General features: G+C 43.7%; 1 protein-coding gene across 1 annotated transcript in view; it reads left to right on the top strand.

Annotated features, from left to right (window-relative positions):
- The window catches only part of PTGFRN (prostaglandin F2 receptor inhibitor), a gene marked incomplete at both ends in the record, with an annotated part of 29,334 nt that extends 9,503 nt beyond the window's left edge, over positions 1 to 19,831 (top strand). Inside the window, 3 exons of the mRNA XM_009573657.1 lie at positions 422 to 847; positions 7,894 to 8,313; positions 19,724 to 19,831. Of these exons, the coding sequence (XP_009571952.1) occupies positions 422 to 847; positions 7,894 to 8,313; positions 19,724 to 19,831 (954 nt within the window). The remainder of the gene's footprint in view (positions 1 to 421; positions 848 to 7,893; positions 8,314 to 19,723) is intronic.
- Between the last annotated feature and the right edge of the window lie 800 nt (positions 19,832 to 20,631).

Genomic DNA, 20,631 nt, shown 5'->3' with positions numbered 1-20,631 from the left:
TCCTGTTGCTGCAGGCTGCCCCAGGCATTTGAACATGTGCAAAAGGTGACTGGCTGGGATGAAACCGAACCTACATGGTGGGTTCTTGGAGCCAGGCCTAAAGAAGGGAATGATTTTGCTCGACAAGATCTTAGTCCTGATTTTTCTGAAATGGTCTGACTAGACATACGAAACGAAAGGTCTTGTTTGGAAATGCAGGCCTAGGTGTACTTGTGTCAGACTGGTGCAAATCTGAGAGCTGGACTCCAAGTTCCCAGTCCCCAGGTCTTGTAAGAAAAATGTATATTCTGGCATTTGGCTTCTAGCTCAGGTGCTTTCACAGACTGGATGTTAGAAGTTAGTATTTCTTAATAAGCTCTGGCACTTTCTCCCTTCTGCTTGTAGCTTCTAACCTCTTTGTTCTGGGTTTCCTCTCCTGCAGAGCCAGACTATGAGGTGTTTCTGAATGCCTCTAAAACACCCAAGTTTTCAGATGACCCCACAGAGCTCAATTGCAGGATCACAAATGCACAGGACACGGAAGCAAACATCCGCTTCACAGTTTCCTGGTACTACAGGCAGCGCCTGCGCAGTGACGATGTGGTGACAGAGGAACTCCTGGCCACGATGTATGCAGACTGGACTCTGCTGCTTGGGGACAGGAGCAGAGAGCGGACTCAGAACGGGGAAATAATCTTCTCTAAAAAAGCTGTTGACACCTTCAGTTTACGAATTCAGTGGACTTCCGAAAGTGACAGAGGGGATTATTTCTGTGTCATCTCTGCATGGAGTAGGCACCGCAACAACAGCTGGATAAAGAGCAAAGATGTGCCTTCTGCATCTGTCAGCATTTTCTGGGCTACACAAGGTAGGAACCTTGCACCTATTTGCTGAAAGACCTGGATAGCTGAGCTGGTGTTCTCTTGAGTAGGCCTGTCAGCCAGAAGGCTTGCTAATGGGCTTTGGAAATGGGGTTCTGTGTTACGAAGAGGAAAAAACACCATTACCTTGTGTAAAGGCCTCATATTTGTGGAAGGAAGTAACTGCTGAACAGCACTCAGCAGTTTTATGGAGCAGTTTGGAGTGGAAGTGCAAAGCAGAGATATGTAAATCAAAATGCTGAGACTTCCAGGAGCCGGGCTGTCATTGTGGCAGAGGTGGCATCCAGCAGTGATGCTGGGGTCATTGCCCCATTTCATGACTCGGAGTATTTTGGTCTCCCTAGGATGCATCTTGCTGCTAGCAACAGGGTTGTCTTGAGGTTAAAAGAAAAATGTCACTCACTTTAAGTCTTCTCTGTCTGCCAGTTTGAGAGGTTTTTTTTCCCGCTCTCCTACAAGCCCAGGTTTAGAAGGCATTTCTGAGGAAGTTCATGGGCATAGTAGTACCAGAGTATCAAAAAGTAAGTGGGTGGTAGAGCAAAGTCATTCAGTGATTTGCTTGGATCTGGGCCTTTTTTAGGCAGAAGTGAACTAGCTCTGATCAGTATTTAAACTGACTCTGGGAGCATTTCTTAGAAGCTAAATAGAGTTACCTAAATCGCTTAATGCTGGTTTAAAATGGATGTATGTGTCCTGGATGTCCTGTAGAGTGATACTGTTTTGGCTTAGATGTGAGGTCATGCAAGAGGGTCTGTTGGATAGGGACAGACCAAGTATAACCTAGGTTGTAACGTCTTTGGCAAAGACGTTAGCTAAGCTGCGTTTATCCTGATAGATTTGTTTAACAGTGTAGCTCAGGCAGCCACAGGCAGAGAACTATATTTCAGAGACAAGTTATTTGAAATTGGTTTAAAGTTGTTTAGGGATAATCCCTAAACAGTGAATTGGAGAGCTTCTGCTGTGATTCTGCTTCAGTGGAGAGAGTAATGGTGGGCTGCTTGCTCAGTACTCCCTTCATCCCCAGACCAAGCGTGGTCCATGAAAAGGTCATTTTTTTCGCTGAAGTTGGCTTCTCCAGCAGGAGTGAGATCTCTCATTAATGCTGAATGCTGGTCACAATTAGTTCAGTTGTTATGCCACAACACGGAGTGTGTGTGTATGTGCATGCATGCGTAATGGATCATCGCCTTCGGAGCAGCTAGAGAGACCAGCTGGAGTTGAAAAGTCTCAGCCTGTGTTGACATTTCTGAGGGAAAACAAACCGTGACAGGTGTGAACATTCCCTTGTTTCTGGTTTTATTCCAAAAACTCTGCTAATTTTGCAATGCAAATGTAAATGTTATAGTCCCCATGCTGAAAAGTATATTTTGTTGGCAAAACTTGGAGTTGGGGGATTTATGATGTGAAAGTGAGCTCTCCTACAAACACGTTCTCCTCCTGAAAAAGGATGTTATATGTATATAAGGGGGGGGGCAATATATAGGTTTGATTTCCCCTTCTTCCCTTCCACCCCTCGCGTGCCCTCCCCCCCATGCTCTTTCAGCAGTCTAGCCCCAGATGCCTTTCTCTGTGTGCCCTGTCCCCCTGCCATATCCTATTCGTGTGAGCTCCAGACTCTAGCTGTAAGCCCAGTGCTGTAGCCAGCAACTATGAAAGAGTTAATCTGCTGCTGCCTCGGCTCTCTGACTGTTGTTTTGACAAGTATCTCTAGTGATTTGAGTCCCTAGCTGCTCCCAGTGCTTATAAAAGTGAGCAGCCAGGGCTCCCACATGTTTGCCTAAGGAGAGAACAGAAATTTGCCTCTTCCTTGGATAATTTGTGCCTACATAGAGGCTTTTTTCCCAACTATTTCATTACTTGCATCGTCTGTGTTAACTTTAGAGTGGTGCTTGGGGGGGGAGGACTTTGGGAAAATCCCACTTTGGAAAAGATTGTTCTGAGTTTTTGAGAAAGGAGAAATGGCTTTATGTTGAGTCTGTGGGTCAGAGGTGTGTTCAGCGGTGTGTTGAGTCAGCACAGAGGTGTGTTCAGGATAAGGAAGCCTTTGCTTGAAATGTAAACATCATGTGAAGATGTCAAAGTCCTTTTTGTGTGTGTTGTATAATAAGTTGTATGTTTGCCCATTTTAACTTGAGGTTTTTTATCTTCTTTTTCTATTTTGTTCTGTTGGGACCAGTAATGCTCACATGTCTTTCTGCTTACTCAGCTTTACAAATGCAGCCTATCGCTATCATAGATCACTGTTGTTTTTGACATGGTCTGCCCGATTTATTTCTTCCCCTCTTTCTTCTACCCAGTCCCCCGCCGAGGTGACAAAGAAAGCATCTTTATCTCATCTCAGAAATGAAAAGCATCAATTATATTGTTATTTTTTGCTTATTTAGAGTATAAATTGCAATTGGTAAAAGGGGTAAAGGAAGGGAGGAAGCCTTTTTTGACTGACTCTGTAGATGATTTTCAACCCAGAAAAAAGTTTGATAGATTAAAAGATAATTTTATTTATTAATTTGAGTGTGAGTACTGCCTATATTCAAAACACAGTTGCTGTTTGCAGTGGAATGCAGAATTGGTGCTTGTTTCCTAAACCAGCGTTGTCAACTTTGGATCTGCATAGAATTCTTTGCTGCAAAAGAGAACATCATCTTTTAATTGAAATTCCAAATCCCAAATGTATTATTATTTGGGGTTTTGTTAATACTTCTGTCTTGAATTTACAAAATAATTGTGTTTAATGTTACTTGTCCTAAATGCTTGCCCAGGCCCTCCCATTACATTTAATTGGGAACAAGGGCATCTTAATCTTTCAGAAAGTCCTATGAATAGAGAACAGGTGATATTTCTGCCACCCACTTGTCTTTACGATTGCTGGTGTATAATAGACACTGCATAGTACAGACACGCAGTTCCTCTTGAGCAAAGAAATTTCCGTACCTATGGCACCAAGCTGCCAGGTGTATGTGCCAGTTTGGGTATAGGAACAAGAAAGTCCATTAAGGTAGGTGTACAAGCCCCAGTCAGGGGTGGCTGGGCTACTCATGCCCATGGCTGTGTGAGGATGAAGTGTTTATGCTCTTTGCTTGGCAGGGGAGCAGGCCAGTGAGGGTGGTCTAGCTGTGTGTGTATGCAGCAATGGGGACAGCCGTTGCGTTGTATATACACATATCAGGCTGTGGTGCGGGCCTTAGTGTGCCTGCTGTATTTTCAGGGCTCTTGGTATCAGAGCTGCTGGGGCTACAATTGTACCTCAGGGTGTTGTATAGTCTCCTTCTCCTATGACGGCAAAGCTGTCATTACCTTAATGTCTGTTGCATTCCCTGTACTTGCAATCTAGCTAGTGCACTGGGGGATGAAGAAGCCTTTATGAATATTGAGATGGCGTTACTTGAGGCTGCTGATGAGACGTTAGGCTCTGAGGTTACTGTTAGCTGTGGTCATTGTGCTGCTTTTCCGACCAGAGTCAGTGGAGTGCAGGGAAGGTGTTTGCTGTTTCCTCAAGTCTCCTTGCCCTTGTAGCTGTTAGGCTTCTCTAGCAATTTGACTGGCTTAGATTAGGTGAAAACTCTTTTTGGTCACTACCCAGGAAGTACTCTTGAATCTGAGCACGTACTTTGTGGTAGAGAGCAAGAGAATTATAGTGTGGCTTAACCACTTGGAGCGGCCGGTGGTGAAAGACAGAGGCATGCACTGCCAGGCTCCAAAGTACAGTTTATTACTCAAATTTTATCTGAGTCATTTGGCTAGGATTTCTTCTGCTGCTAGCCCTCTGTCTTGGAGTAGCGCCCAAACTGGTTATAAGCTTTGAGTATGGTTTACTTAGGATCTCTTCCCCTACTGCTTTCCAACATAAACTCTGCCGATTGCAGCCTCCTGTATGTGACTGACCAGGGTGTGTTTTATTGTGCTTTTCGTTCATGGAGCTTTACAAGAAGGACGTGAGACTCTGCATGGGATTGCAGGTGTGTGTGTGGAGGGGCAAGCGTGCAGGGTAGTGGTCAAGACACAGACATTGCCTCCTTGGCAATTCTTAGAAGATTAGAAATGAGATCTTAGGATGCGGTTCTTGGAAGAAAATGTTCTTTGACCTCTCTGGCCCATCTTATGCTATAAGATCTGATGAGTAGTTTCTGTTAACATAGGAAACATGAAGGAACTTTCCTTTTCCACTTAACTTTTCTTGCAGATTACTGTTATTTCTAACTTAAGTGCCAAATCTTTGGTTTCTCCTCTTTCCCATAACGTGCACTGTTACACGCAGAGACAACTACATGCTTTCCTGGGTGGGGGTGATAGAGTGCTAATTACATTTCGTCTGTTGCTACTGAAGGAGGACAATTTTGGCACAGAACCGTGCTGTTAAGAATGGCAATCCAGGCTTTTCTAGTTGATAGGATATGGGGCTTTTTTGTTTTGTTTTACTTTACTATGTACGCAGGTCTCTAGTATGTTGCAGATTCAGTAATGTTCCTTTGATCTTTTTTTACTTTCTTGCAAACAAGAAACATTCAGCACCTGTATGTGCTGTTTTTTGTGTCCCCTTCTCTATTCTGGTCTGCATTTATTATGGTCTCGCGTAAGAGGAGGTGCCTCTGCTTTCTGTATTCATCCAACCTAAAGAATTTTGGGTTTGTAAAAGGTAGAAAAATCCTTTGAAAGGCCTTTCATAAGAATATATCTCCCTGTTCAGCATCCTAATTTCTAACCCTTTTGAATTCTACCACTGTTCTCCAGCTGCATCTCTGGGCCTCAGACGTTCTCTTCCACAAACTCTACAGATGGCATTTCTGCTGCTGTCCCATGCTACCACCACCTCCTTTCTCCTTTTTTTTTTTTTTTTTAAGCAAAAATAATTGGTAAAAGCAGCATTTTCTGTTGCCCTTAAATGGAAAGTCAAGAAAGGATGTCTAGGAACAAAGTTTGCTCTGTCCTTACAGGGGACAAGACACTCCCTGTGGCTCAGGGAATAGTTGAAGTAAGGCATTTGGAGTCCGGATAGTGGGGAGAGTTGTCTCTTCTCAGCTACATCTGTACTGCTCTGATCATATGAAGGTATTTGTCTTAAGTACATGTATGAGAGACCAAATGCAAGATTTCTTTTTCGGTGTCTAGGACCCAGCGCTCTGACGTGAAGATCAACAGCACAAAGAACATTTGCATCAGGAGGGATTTTTGCCCAGAGCCTCCTCACAAGGCCTAGAAAGCAGCGGAATGTGGCAGAGAAGTACGGCCAGCTGTTTGTGCCTCTGCTTTTCGGGCAAAAATATAATTGTCTACTAGATTCCCAAAATACGTGGCAAGCTGGTCTGTGCTGGGCTCCTAAATGCTGCAACCTTATGAAGAGGGTGATGTCAGAATCTCATGGACACAGAATGAGGAAAAAATGGATTTGAAGTCTAGAATCAGACGAATCATGAGTTCTCACACAAGGGAGCAGAGAATGACTCTGTGTGTGCAACTCTAATTGTGATTGTACCAAATGTGCAACTCATGTATTCCCACTTGCTTAGCGGGTGGAAGTGTGTTGGGGGTCGGTGTGGAGTATCAAGTAATTCTGTGCTCAGCTAGACCACTAGAAGCAGCTCAGCCTTCCCCGCTCCTGCTGTTTCTTTATATAGCTTTGTACTGTGATCTGCTTTATGCAGTACTGATTTAAAGTTGTCATACCGAGTTTCTCATCCTGTGGGCTGTGTTTACTCATTTTGAAAACTGCTGCTTGAAGGCAAAACACTGCAAAATGTAATCTTGACAAGTATCTTGTTGCTCTTGTAGGGAGGCATAAATATTACTGCATTTAGTTCAGTTTTGGGGAATGTGTAACAATCTCACCATTGCTTATTTCCTTTTTCCTGAGAAGTTTCACCTTGCATAAAGGTGATCTGTGTAGTTTTTTGGGTTTTTTTAACGTGTGTACACCCTTTTTTAAAAGGAGGGGAGGGAGAATACGCTGCAGCAAAGTCCAGAAAGTCGGACTGGCTGAATTCTTGCAATATTGCTACTTCAGGAATAGCTGTAAGCTTGTGTGTTCTGCCCCAGCACCCTTTCCTTAGGAAGAACCTGAGTGTGTGGGATGTCTCTTCATCACAGTGCCAGGAAACTAGCAACTCCCTTCCTTTTATCTGGTTCTGATTTCAGTCATTCCTCATTTTCTCAATTTCTTATTGTGAGGTTGTATTTCTTGTGTCTTGGGGCTATGCTCCTAGATGTATAATTTTCTCAAACGCTGTAATTAAGGGATTCTGGGGATTGAGGAGCTGGCAGACTTGGAAAATGCTGAAGAAAGGAAAGGAAACTAAGCAGTAAGTGTTGCTGGCATTCTTGATGCCAAACGGGCCGTTGGGAAATGTCAAGGCTTCTGGTAGGCTTGTACCCAGGTGAACGCATGAGAAGCAAGGGAAAAGAACACACGTGGAGGCAGAGGTGTACCGAACTCTTTCAACACAGAGGTGTGTGTATGGGGGTGCTAGGGATGGAGACTTCTCGTGTTACCACCAACTTTTTTGTCATGCAATTTCAACTGGTCTTGGGAGTTCAGCTGAATGTGTCTGGACTGCTGTTACGGTGGGTTTTCAAGGGAAATAAAAGAAGCTACTCTAAGCGCTGCCGATTCAGTTAGTGGCAGCTTTTGTCACTAGTCATGAGTACTTCAGCAGTGTCCTTGTACCCTGTCACTGAGGGTGCTCTTCCAGATCCAGTATAAAACTGGGACTCTGAGTCTTGTCTAACTAATATCTTCACTCCTGAATAAAAAAGTCCTGGAGGTCCTGTCACGCTGTGACCTGTGTATTGCATTATCTGTTCAGTATTTGGTGTTCGTTTGAATCCTTGCATCTTGACCCAAACTGTTGTGTACTGATGTGCGTGCACTGTTGAGTAGCATTCTGGGATGTCCATATGTGTTTAAATAAATGTGCTGGGATTTTTCTCTCCAAAAAAAGTACTTTGCTTATTTGTAATCTTCTAGATTGAAACGTGCTGCAGAAATATCTGCACCTATTTATTAATCCCTCTCTTGCTGCTTATTTCCTTCCCTCTTCAGATTACACCCTTACAGTGGAGGCGGTGAAATTGAAGCCATTCTTTGTAGCAGGCCACACCTTTGAGATGACATGCAAAGTATCTTCGAAAAACATCAAGACGCCACGCTATTCTGTCCTCATTACAGCTGAGAAGCCACTAACGGATCAGTCGAATCCCAATGGAACCACTCGCATAATCTCCTTGAACCAGGATTCAGTAGTGCGGCTGGAAGACTGGACTGACCAGACTCGTGTGGATGGCGTGGTTCTGGAGAAGGTCCAGGAGAATGAGTTCCGCTACAGGATGTATCAGACCCAGATTTCTGATGCTGGGCTGTATCGCTGTGTGGTGACTGCCTGGTCTCCAGGTGGTGGTGGCATGTGGCGTGAAGCAGTGAATGGCTTATCCAACCCTATCCAGATAGACTTCCAGATGTCAGGTTGGTATAGAATCTGGCAGCTGTGTGTGTAAGCCAGAAAGGGAGAGAGTTCTTTGATGCTCTCCCAGTGGTTTCCCTGTTTCTGGGAAATACCTACTCTTTGGAACATGGAAGGGGTCTCCAAATGGTATGATGGCTGAGAGGTTTGCTTGTCTCCTTTGATGGTACTAGTGTCCTTTGTGCTACTGATTGTTTACAGAAATATGTTTAATGAATTGGCTGTAATCATAACCCCTGGGTTTTTCTTTACTAATGTGGCTTTTATGGTCCTGCAGGCTCAAAGTTGGTTCTCAGTATGGAATAACTGCTGCCACATTTGCCAGCTTTATCACTAGATTGCTGTTAAGTAGTGGCTGCTCTGGAAGAACATTAATATAAACTAGATTTCTGTTCCAAAAGCGACTCCATTAGCATAGCATTAAATTGCCTGAGCACACCTTCCGGTTGATATAATTGCAGAAAGTGGTAAGGTCAAGGCAATGGTAACATTTCAGCCATCTCAGCAAGTGTATCCTGCCACTGGAAGACCTTAGAGGCCCCTTGTGGCTGGACTACAAAGCTCCACAAATTGGGATGAATTTCAGTATCAGAAGTGCATCCTGTTCCCCACATCCTTGCTGAAACCCTCATCTTCAGCTGTAACATAGCCTGCCTGTTGAGATTTTTCTAGAGAAGCGTGCCTGTCCTGGTATATTTTTTGGGGGGAAGCAGAGGGGGATAGGGTTGTTTGGGTCATCAGAGATGCATGTTAACACTGACTTCCAATCATGCTGTGTGGGTGGGAAGTACCACAGAGTTGCTTTCATAATGGTGGTGCACTTAGGAATGAGGGGCTCATCTCATTATTTGGGTCACCACGCTAGTGACTTCTTGAGCAGTTTTGAAGAGCTCTTGCTGTAGCCCAAAGGTGCATCCTGTGTTGGAGCTCTCTAATTAGCTGCTTTATCTCAAACCTTCTGCACTCCCCCATTCCTATTCACAAGCACAGCTTGGGAGAAGGTCTCTCCTCATATCTCTTGTTCTTCATGTGAGTTATTGTGCTTGTAATAGTGGGGCTGTAGGGTTTTTAGAAGATGTGTCTGTGACTAGGCAAGAACAGCCTGACTTCTGGTTGCATCCATAACTAAGGTAATTGTTCTCTACAAGGTCATTTCTAAAAATTGAACTTCCTTATACTAGGCACACTGGGAAAAGGACAAGGGCTGAGTGTAGGGGGACAGCCTTGCAATGAGGACATCACTTTGTAAGAAGCTATGAAATGTAGCATCCTGATACAAACCCTAATGAAGATGCAGCCTGACCTAAGCTGGCCAGAGAGAGGACATTGACTCAGTTCAGTGCTTCTCCCTTCAGCTAAATTTCTGGTTGGCTTTTTGTTTAGTTTTATGGTAAGTTACTGTTCTGAAAATAATCTGTTAGTTGCCTGTGTTGTAAATGCCTCTTACAGCAGCATTGTCATAGCTGAATATTGCTGTAGATCTGTTGCCTTCTCGAGATGGTTTAATGTGCTATAGTTTTAGCCTTATTACTCTTGATATCTGGGTCAGACACAGTGGAAGAGCAGCATTTGAAAGGGGTGATGCAAGAAACCAGCAAGAATGAAATCTGTCCCACACCCCTCCCCTCCAACCTCTTACATGGAGGTTTTCCTGCAAAAAGTGGTGGTTGGTGACTCTCCCAACATTGCTTGCATTATGTCACGTTGAACTCCTGTCCAAAAAGTTTGGCGGCATGCTATTAATATCTATGGTTCAGAGGGAAACCTATGAGCTATGCAAGGGAGGAAAGTGTGCATGTTGCAGTCTTGACTTCTTTTTGCTGTCACTCTCTACTCCCAGCCTCTTCACCCAGATAGGATTTCTGGCACATAGAATGAAGAAAGGGAGGCAGCCTGTAGCACTGCCCTGGGAATGTGTGAATTCCAGTAGCAAGGCTGCAGCAGGGGGAGGGATGGTCCTGAAGCCCTGTCAGCCTTTCATTCTTTACAAAAGAATGAAGAGAGAAATGAGATCCCAGGCACAATTTACTGGAGAGCTATTTCCCAAAATAATCTTGGCATGTAGCAAAATCTGGCTTGAAATACCTTCCTTTCTTCAATTGGTGGATGAACTTTGTGTCTTTCAGTTGTTACTCGGATATCCTTGCTGGACATTCATCTCTGGGCACAATGAGGACATGTGATGAGCACAGTTAGAATGGACTAACTGTGGAATTATTATTTGGAAAATTGTTTGGAATCAGGTATACAAGACCGAAGAAGTCTAGTTTGCTGAGGCGTACTGTCTTTGATGCAAACTGTGACTGAGTCAGGGAGCTGGAGGTAAATGGCAAAGTTGTGGAGCAGCTATGAAAGCACAGCTCAGATATCATGCCCTTGTCTTGCATCCTGTGGTACAGGCAGCTGTCAAACTTGTTCTTCAGCTGGTGCCAGATTTTCCCTAATGGGAGTGGTGAAAGGCAGAACTGCTGAGGTAGCTAGTGGTTTCTAGGGAGAATGAGAGGCTCCCCAAAATTGGAGGGGTGATACTAACTGGAAAAGTCAGAAAAAGTGGAGGGGCATGCAGCTCTCCAGGTGTTGTGGTTTAACCTGGCAGGCAGCCAAACACCCACACAGCTGCTTGCTCACTCCTCCTGCCCACAGTGGGATGGGGGAGAGAATTGGGGGGAAAAAAAAGTGAAATTCGTGGATTGAGATAAAGGCAGTTTAATAGAACAGGAAAGGAAGGGAAAATAATAATAACAATAATGATGATGATGATGATAGAATATACAAAATGAGTGATGCACAATGCAATTGTTCACCACCTGCTGGCTGATGCCCAGCCAGTCCCTGAGCAGTGATCGCGGCTTCCCGGACCACACCTCCTAGTTTATATACTGAGCAGGACATCATATGGTATGGAATACCCCGTTGGCCAGTTGGGTTAGCTGTCCTGGCTATGCTCCCTCCCAGCTTCTTGAGCACCTGGCAGAGCATGAGAAGCTGAAAAGTCCTTGACCTGCATAAGCACTACTTAGCAACAACTAAAACATTAGTGTGTTATCAACATTATTCTCATACTAAATCCAAAACACAGCACTATACCAGCTACTAGGAAGAAAATTAACTCTCTCCCAGCCAAAACCAGGACACCAGGTAACTGTAAAAGCTGGGGAGCACTGCTCTGCTAAATCCTGAGTTAAACTGGTGAGAAGTAGCTTATGAGTGTGTTTGTCCCTAATAGTGCAATTAACTCGTTAACAGTTTTTCCTGACTTTTGGAGTTCTCAAAGTGTAACAGAAAGGCATTTTAACTGTGACTGTTGGGGGGAATATAATAAGGCAGTACAACTTTGAAAAATAGAAGGTATTCCAGTCTCCTCCCTACTTTAAAGGCTTGGACTTTGACAGCATTCTTCAACTTGCGCCATGAGGGATGAAGTGGGGAGGTGATCAATACAGAAGCAGCGTTTTCAGCAGAAGGAAGCCTTTAAAGGGTTTTACATGAAGCTTTTAGTCACAGGAGGAATTCCTTTCTCGGTTATTTCTATTGATTCCTTTTTGATAGGGGGTGGGGAGGCTTGCTAGGATTGGAAATCCTTTCTTCCAGTTTGACTCCCTCCCAGATCTCTGAGTTGAGTGATGTTTCAAGGAGGGGTTTTTAGTGTGCATATGCATTGTGCAATGTGATCTATCTGAACGGCAGGAGGCCTGTAAGCTTTTATATATGAGCTGGGGACTGCGCACATGAAACTTCAGTGTTTCCTGCCACAATAGGCTTGAAATGTGGCAGTGCTCCGAGATGTTTTTCCATGAACATCTGTGGAAAATGTCTTGCTCAGATTCTTTCCATTCAAGGCAGAACTTGCTGGCTGCAAGCAGAGACCTCCTCTCTTTCTCCACTTGCTGTTGCAGAGGGACGTATTTATTCCATTTGGTTAATGATCTGAAATGTTAATGTAAAGGCATTTGTTTGAAACTTCCTGAACTAAAAAATGAAATGTGGATTTTATCCACTGAATTATATAAACTGGAAGTCGGGGGATAGTGGTGGTGGTGGTGAGGAGCCTAGTAGGTCATTAGTTTTCAAATATTCAATCAATGGCAGATTGTTCTCTGCTGGATATATTTTAAGACCAGAGAGGATCTTGCGGATCCTCTGGTCTGGCCTTATGAATAACATGGATCACTAGACTAATTTCATAAAATGAATGCCTGCTGTTCATCCAGTAGCTGTAAGCAAACTAAGCTTATTTGGGGGACAGGGGAAGCTGTCCTGTGTGAAGACTTTAATATTCTTCAGTGCTTCTTTTTGGTTTTCCCAGTCTAGAATAGAAGTTCTGCCACCTCTTTTTCAAAGGTTGCCCTGCAATGCAAGGGACAAGAGCAGCTGCCAGTGCTAGTCTTGAAATTTTCTCTTAATTTCATTGCACCGTTTCTGCTGAAACTCAAATGCATCCTCTCTCTTCTTGAGCTATTGGATGATGTATGTATACATAGCCTTTCTTTCTGCCTGGAACACACCTGTCTTCTGTTCCTTGCTATTCTTCTGAAGCCAGTGTATCGAGACAGCTTCTTGTAAGACTTGTGATCCTACCCACCCAACCTGAAATCTCTCACTTGTCTTCTGGTAACCTGGAGGTGTTGCTCCAGTGGCAATGCCTTTGCACTGCAAGGGCTGAGCAGCGGATGAGAGAGGCTGTTGTCTTTTTGTGCTCCGCTTTGCCTGCAGCCTTAGCTGAGCTGGCCAGCAAAGGTGGGAGTCAAATAGCTGGGAACTTGCTTGAGATCAGAGTACTTATCTGATGCAGGTCTGTGTACTGGTACCTGGTTCAAATGGCTCCAGCTGGCCTGCAGCTTTTTTTTTAAATGCTGAGGCACCTGATCTCTGTGAAATCCCCCTGGTTTATCCTGGCATCATAAATTCTTCTTTGGCATTCGTCCTTTAATTTTCTATTGCTTTTACCCTGAACACGGCAACCCAGGTTAGTGTTTAGAGTGTCTTTGCCCACTATACACTCACAGGGATTTCCACAGAAGTGACTTATTTTCCTTTCACTTGAGATAAGTAGGGAGAAGGAAGCTTTTAATCTTGTATTGAGAAGCATGTTATGAGAGAGAACCATTTGGAGCTTGGCTATGCTCTGAGCTGGCTTCCCCCTGTGCCATTCAGCAGAGGGCAGAAAGCTCTGGAGAGGCAAAAATAAAAGACAACTTTAAGGGAAGCGTCTCAATGAAATCTTCAACTCTGGATTACATCTGCATGTGAGCTCATTGCACAGCAATGTATTATCATTCGCTTTGGGAGAAGCTGAGATAAACTGAGAGCTGCTGAAATATGAGCTGAGTATTGATGTTGAACTTGCAATTAAAATGAAGTGATGCCCTGCAATGACCCCAAGAGATACTCACTTTCAAGAAAGGAGAATAGAAAGATTCTTAAAGGAAAGAAACCTTAATCATGGAAATGAATGAAGAGCAATACAGCAGAAACTCTTTGGCAAGAAAGGCTGGTATTTTCCAGCCACTGTTAATGGGCAGGACCGTGCTTTGTCATTGTGTGCCTTTGTGCCTGTGTGTGTTAATTTGTAGCTGGAAGTAGAAACCACAGACTAAACTACTGGGGGGCTTCTTCCAGTAACAGCTATTATGAGTCTTGGAGTAAAACTTGTTAGGGAACAGCTCCATGAAGAAGCAGGGAGAGGGCAGGGGGCTGGAATAGTGTGGGTCAAGGAGCTCATTACCTGGAGAAAGGCAGGTCATGGGAGTCTTAGTTCAAGAGGGAATGATTTGGTGCCAGGGCAGATAGGAGTAATATTTTGGAAGACAGAGAACTTGTGAGTTGCATCAGTTTTATTCCCCGTTGCGGTCCGTGGTGCTGGCTGATTGCAAGTAGGGAAGCTGCATGCAGTGATTATGGCCTCCCTGCCGGGTAATGGACTGGGCACACGCTTCTTGGGTGGAACACCCTGCTCTGGATCTCTGTTGTCAGTCAGGTTACTTGACCTTTCTCTTTACTCTCTTTACTTGACCTCTACTTTACTTGTCTGGAAAATAAAGGTAACTCATGTCTGTGGGGAGACTATACCTTATTTTTGCAGAGAAGTACTGGCTAAAATGATATAGAAAAGGCCAAAATGTCACCTAGGACCGAGGTAATTAGGATCTCTTCTGTTGTAAATCTAGGTGTTAACCGGTTTCTGGTTATTCTCCCTCCTTTTCCCACTCTTTTTCTTGCAGATTTAAGGTGTTTGGATTACTGAGCAGGGAAGAAAAGCAGGGAGAATGGGGTGACATCAGGTAAATAAGGCTCAGGAATTTTAATTTTTCTCCAATATGTAAATCCTTAAGCTGAGTAAATTAACTCAATAAACTTTAACTCCTCCTTTCCACCCTGCAGCCTATTCAGTGTGAATCTGATTGAGCACAAAGTAATAAACCAAATTTGGTGCAGCTTATAAACATTTTTTTTCTTTCATTTACACATGTGGAAGAATTTGCAATACACTTTTTAGCTGAAAACTGTATCACTGTAGGATTTCGATCCTGGAGTTTCCTTCCTGGGTTGCATCAACAGTTTGAGCAATAAGATCTGCCGTAAAAGGGGACATTCAGGAGAAATTACACCAAACAGGTCCTGATCCTGGAACCTGGTTTCTCTTTAAGCACTTCTAGATTTGTACTAGTAAACTTCTAACCTCAGTTTCTTCACTTTCTGTTTAAAATTATATAGTGTTTTTCAAGCATTCAGAAGTCAAGAAATGCTCTGGAAACTCTTTTTATTCCTGTCTTTACTGCAGATTCTTTTTAATATAAAATTGTTATTATTTTAATAGAGAAGAAAATTTCTTTTAGGGGTTGTATCTAAGCTTACATATGGCCTTACTATAGTGAGGAACCGAGATTTTTGGCTTAGTTTAAATCAAAGGCCTCAGCAGAAGATGGCAATTTAGGGGAAGGTTGATGCTTAGCTCTTATAATTGGGAATGCTGGTTTGTTTTGTAAATCTGTGCTCGTTAGTTTCCAAATTAGCTAAGGGCATGACACTTATCTTCAAACCTGAAGTTATTGAAATCCAATTATTTCTCAGCTTTCAAACTCCTGAGCAGCTTTCCTACACTTAACTTTGCTTTGTTCTTGATGAGCTTTACAGGTTGTTGTGCTTGATCTGTCAGCCCTGCAACTGAAACTAAATTCTGGTTTGTTTATTCTCCTGAGTGACTAGTAGGTGCCAATAACAGTATTTCAAACTGTTAAATACAGGTGGCAGGGTGAGCAAAGCCACATCATCTGTTATCTGTAGAGTTCTATTTTTCTCAGTGTTAATGTAGCATGAACTCATCGAAGTAGAGTTCATGTCACCTTCCCAACCCTTCCTGTGACACTGCAAGTGCTTGAGCATGGCGATGTTGAGACCCTGATAGTATGTGTCATCAGTGTCGACTGGGAGTTGCCTGTTACCACATGTCTGCATCTGTAAGCTTGGAGTTGAGTTTGGTGGTGGGTTTTTTATTGTGTGGGTTTTTTTTTGTCTTGGAGGGTAAAAACTTAAGAAAAGCACTTGGGTTTTGTGTGCCAAGCCCTGCTTGGTGGAGTCTAGATCCAGGGCCTCTTGAATACTGTGGTGTGATGGTAATGGGGGGAAAAAACCCCCAACAGGATCCACACCTTGTAGAATGTTTTTGTGGGGCATTTGTGACCTCTTGGGAGGTTCTCGGGAGCCTTGAAAATGTGTCTGGAAACAACCCGTGTTTGCTCTGGTGCTGTTTTTTGCTCAGGTGCTTTTCCTGAGCCTGCAGCAAAGCAGATGTCCAGTGAGAAAAGGCAGTGGTTTTGCTTGTAACCCACTAACAAACACTGGTTTGCTGCTGCTTTTGTCTGAGATTGGCATGCGGCTCATTCCTTCTTCTCTCGTCCTTTTGCCAGACAGGTTCAGCTGAAGCCAGAGTAAATTGCTTAAGCTGGAGACATAAATCGGGTGAGTTATAATCAGGTTAAAAGCACTGGTCAGTTAGGTTTTTTAGAATAAAACCAAACAAAAACAAGACCAGAACCCTTCTATAGAGGAGGGCGATTAGAGCTGTGTCGTCAGCTTCTGTGAATCTTTCCCAGGCTGTGTGGTGACTACAACAACTCTGATTCAAGTGTACCTTATGGTGGAGGGTAGGGGATTAAATGGTCTTTGTATCCATCTCAGGGCTAACGGGTCTCTGTTGAAAACAGCTTCCTGCCTTTTCAGATTTTGAGGGGAGGAGGGAATCTGTGAAGATGCTTTATTCTGTCCTTTCATGCCTGAGGGCAACCTGAGGCCCAGGGCGTGGGGCCTGTGGGCAGGTGGCCTGAGATATATCCAAAGAAGAAAGATGCTCCTCCTAGGAGGTTGCAACCACACAGTTTTCACGACTGAACTAAGAAGCTTTCACTGGAATGAAGCTTGCTTAGGTTTAAAAAAAAAAAAAATAATTGTTTTCCGTCTTCAGCTGGAGAGGGAAGAGCACAACCCCTGACACATCTCTCGACTCTCTATTGAAATCCAGTTGTTCTAACACAGGACAATGATTTCTCCCTGGAGGTACATATGGTAGTTTGCAGGAGATGTACCCTAGCAGGGAAATAACCAAAGAGAAATAACTGTTTGTGGCTTACAAAGGGGAAGTATGATCATGAAATGACAGAGCAGCTGCTGTCTAGCAGCCTTCTTACTGCCCAGGAAGCTTTGACTCTTCATGTGGGAGGCAGGGTAGAGATGCACGTGCTGACCCAGAACTGAAGAGTATGTAGGAAGTGCTGCATTACCATGGTACACAGCCTTTCCTGGCTGAGTGACCAAACAAGCTTAGCTTTTACCCTCGTGATACTCAATGGCCAGGAGTGCTCAGACTCCACTCTGCATTAGTGGTTTGCTGGCATGCCAGGGTTTGAAGCCGGGGTCTGAACGCAGTAGATGCCTGGACTTTCAACCTAGAAATAAGGCCTGAAAAGTCCTGTCTATATGTACCCTCTGTCTTTCCTTGTTTACCCTGCCAGGGCAGGGGTAAGGCAGCCCATCCTTAGGCTGACAAAGTTGGGATCATGCAGTTCATCTCCCTTGCTCAATCCCTGCCAGCATCTAGCCAGGACAGAGCCTGTTTGCTGGAGTAGAGCATGTCCCATATTCCTGACATGATGTTACCTCACTCGCTGCTGGGACTTAGGATAGACCCCGAGCTACAGATGGTACCAGGATTATTACGGTGCGGTTTTGCCTTTGATCAGTGCAGCAGAGGGTATGTGCTGGGAATGCAGGGATGTTCCTGGCAGCTTTTGACAGTCTCTTTGTTTCTGTTGCTGTGACAGTTCACACACAGCTTGAGACTGTTCTGGTTATGGTTGGCTGGAGTGCCCTGGTCCATGCTGCCTTTAGTCCCCTAGGACCTTGACCTTCTGTCTGCACAACTCCAAAGAAAATGATGGAAAATGTCTTGTTTTATCTGAAGACAAATAATCAGATTGGCTGCAAGGGGAATATGGTTGGGGGTGTGTGTGTGTGAATATCAGGAAACAAATTGAATGCACATAGAAAGAGTTTGGATAGAGGCTGAGGAAGCAATCAGATTAATTTCTCTCCATTTCCCCAGAAAAGGATCTCATCATGCTGAGCTTAAGTCAGGGCTGCAGCCTGCTCGTGAAGTCGCTACCTGAACGGTTGAGCTTCAAAGCGTTCTGGGTCACTTATTTCCCTAAATATGCTCTAGTATATGCATGTAGGAGCCTCGGCTGGTAGTCCACATGTAACCTCTATTGCATCTCTACACCCTTTTATCCTTGCTTGGTGGGGTAACTTGCAATCTTAATTTTTAATAGAGAGGACTTCTAGTATCCAAATGGGTACAGACCTCTGGGATTATATGTCTACATACTGCCCTTGTGTACAAAGTACAACTGCTTCTGGGGCAGAGAAGAGGGCTGTAAGGAATTTATGGTATAACAAAGAGCAGCACATTGTGCCCAGTGGAAATTGTGGGGGGAATTTTGGAAGCCACAGAAGTAATTATTGCATCGTAATTGGAATTCATTTCTTAGTGTGCTGTGTAATCTCTGCTGACCAAAACAAGCCAGGCCCTTGTAGTCTAGAATGGTTTCACCAAAAATGACAGCTCTAGCTTCACGACACATCTATGTTTCTTTCCAGAACCTCAGTTTGGAAGTGATGCGATAGGTGTGTGCAATGTGATGAGTCATCAGCACAGCTTTCCACAGAAACCTGTTGGGAGGGCAAGGGACAAGTGGGTTGTCTTGGATGATTTCCTTAAACGTTCTCCATCAAAAGCATTGTTTGCCACTGATCTTCAGTGCATTTGAAATCTACAGTTCCTGTACTGAAACAGTAGCATGTGAGAGTGGAGGAGGGCAAATCTTCCAACAGCTTTTCTTTCCTCTCAAATCACCTTTCTATGCTTGTTGTTGCTGCTGCTGCTGCTGTCCCAGAGGTAGCTGAGCCAGGTAATGATAGCCGCTAATGGAGTCCAGGGAGGGTAAAAAGCGTTACTTCTTAATCTGAGTCCCAAGTTCGTTCTTGGGTTCCCTGGCCCCTTTCCCCAAAGCCATCCCAGAGGCCACCATTAGCATCAGCTTTCCTCCTACTCATCTCCTTCGCCTTGTTTAGTAGAGAAATCACTAAAGGTATTTTGACACATTCTTCAGTTTCTGCCCTGTGAAATAGAGGATACTAGCAATGTTGGTATATACGAGGAGTTGTGGTTTTGTTATTTTTGCACCAGAGATGTAGTTGTCAAAATTTGGGGAAGCTTTTTTTTTTTAACTTACGTACCTCAAAAGTCAAACACCACATGTTGTCATGGTGTCTGAACATTTCATTACAGTCTAATGGTTTTCATCAATATCATCACCACTTTGCAACTGAAGGAGTTACTGTACACTTGGGCTTTGAGACATCTTCTACAGAAGAAGCTATCTGTGGCAGAGGCTGAAGGAAAACCCACAGAAAAGTGTTATCAGATGCACTTCTTGTATTGTCTGTGTTTCAGTTCCAATCCGTATTGTTAAAATACTGGTTTGCTCTAACTTGAATTCCTATTGACAACCTCAGCCAAAAGGATCCATGCTGGATTAGCCTGAAGACCTGAACTCTTGTGTTCTTAGAGGATTCGCCAGTGGAAGACCGGCTCCTTTTGTGCAGGACAGTAGAAGGCAGACTTGGGCCTTCTACACAGAAGGCCTCTGTGTTGGGTGACAGGTCTGGCAGTTTGGGTACTTCATCTTAGTGCAGGAATTAATGGCTAAAAATGGATAACTATTTTGTGAAAACTTACATGATTGCTTCAGAGCTCTGTCTCCACAAACTAGCAGAGAATACTTCAAAAACATGCAAGAAAGGTTTTGGACACTGAAGAAAAGCCTGTCACGAATAACTGTGGTTATTCTTTTCTAGGTCCTGTGTTTAATGTCTCGGTGCATTCTGACAACCCAACGATTTACCAGGGTGAACTGGCAGATTTGCTGTGTATCATCACAACGGAAGGAATGGCACTTGAGCCAGGTATTTTGGCAAAATTATTTTATTTGTAACTCATTTGCCTTCACCAGGCAGAATAATACCAGCAGTTTCAACCCTATGTCCTTTGAGTGAGGCTGGAGAACTGAGAATCAGCACTGAAAATCCTTTAGAACTAAATAAATACAGGAGAGCATGTTTGCTTTACGCAGCCCAATTTAAAACAAGGTTTTTTGTTTCACGTTCTGAGGGGAAGGGAAAAAAGTGTTCTTACTGCTAAATCCGCCTGTGCTGTCTGTACCGACTGACCCCACTGCTGGCAATCTCAGCCTGCAACCACTAGATGGGCCATGAAAACTATTCCTGTTTCCTTTAATTGGAAAGGAGGTCTATTAGCAAAACCTGTTAGGAAAAAATGGTCATCTGTAAACAGATCTTAAAGTCAGCTGGCCAGTCAGCTTCACACTTCAGAGTGAGTTTAAGGCTTAATGTAAATCTAAAAATCACAATAATTGACTACTGCAGCCTGAATGCCAAAAATGAGTGTTTATTGCTGATACCTTCCGAGGTGAGCCTCCTTTTTTTGTATGGAAGAAGAAAGAAACACAGTATGTAATCGATGTGAAAAGGATAGCGGACACTTTAAAGGCAAATTTTTATGAAGAGCTGAAAAGTTCAGAGAATTACTCAAAACCTAGCTGCTTGCCAAGCATTGCCTGAGCTGCTTTTCATCTAAATGCTGTGAAAATAACTCCGGTTGTTATACCCAAAATTTGGGTTTGGAGTGAGTTTAGGTTTTTTTTAAGTAATTCTCTATATATATGAATAAAAATTTATTTAAAATA

The sequence above is a fragment of the Fulmarus glacialis genome, unplaced genomic scaffold (genome assembly GCF_000690835.1).
Source record: "Fulmarus glacialis isolate BGI_N327 unplaced genomic scaffold, ASM69083v1 scaffold45172, whole genome shotgun sequence".
Lineage (NCBI taxonomy): Eukaryota > Metazoa > Chordata > Aves > Procellariiformes > Procellariidae > Fulmarus > Fulmarus glacialis.
The sequence above is the reverse complement of the archived record's forward strand: the minus strand, read 5'-3'. Positions and strand labels throughout refer to the sequence as shown.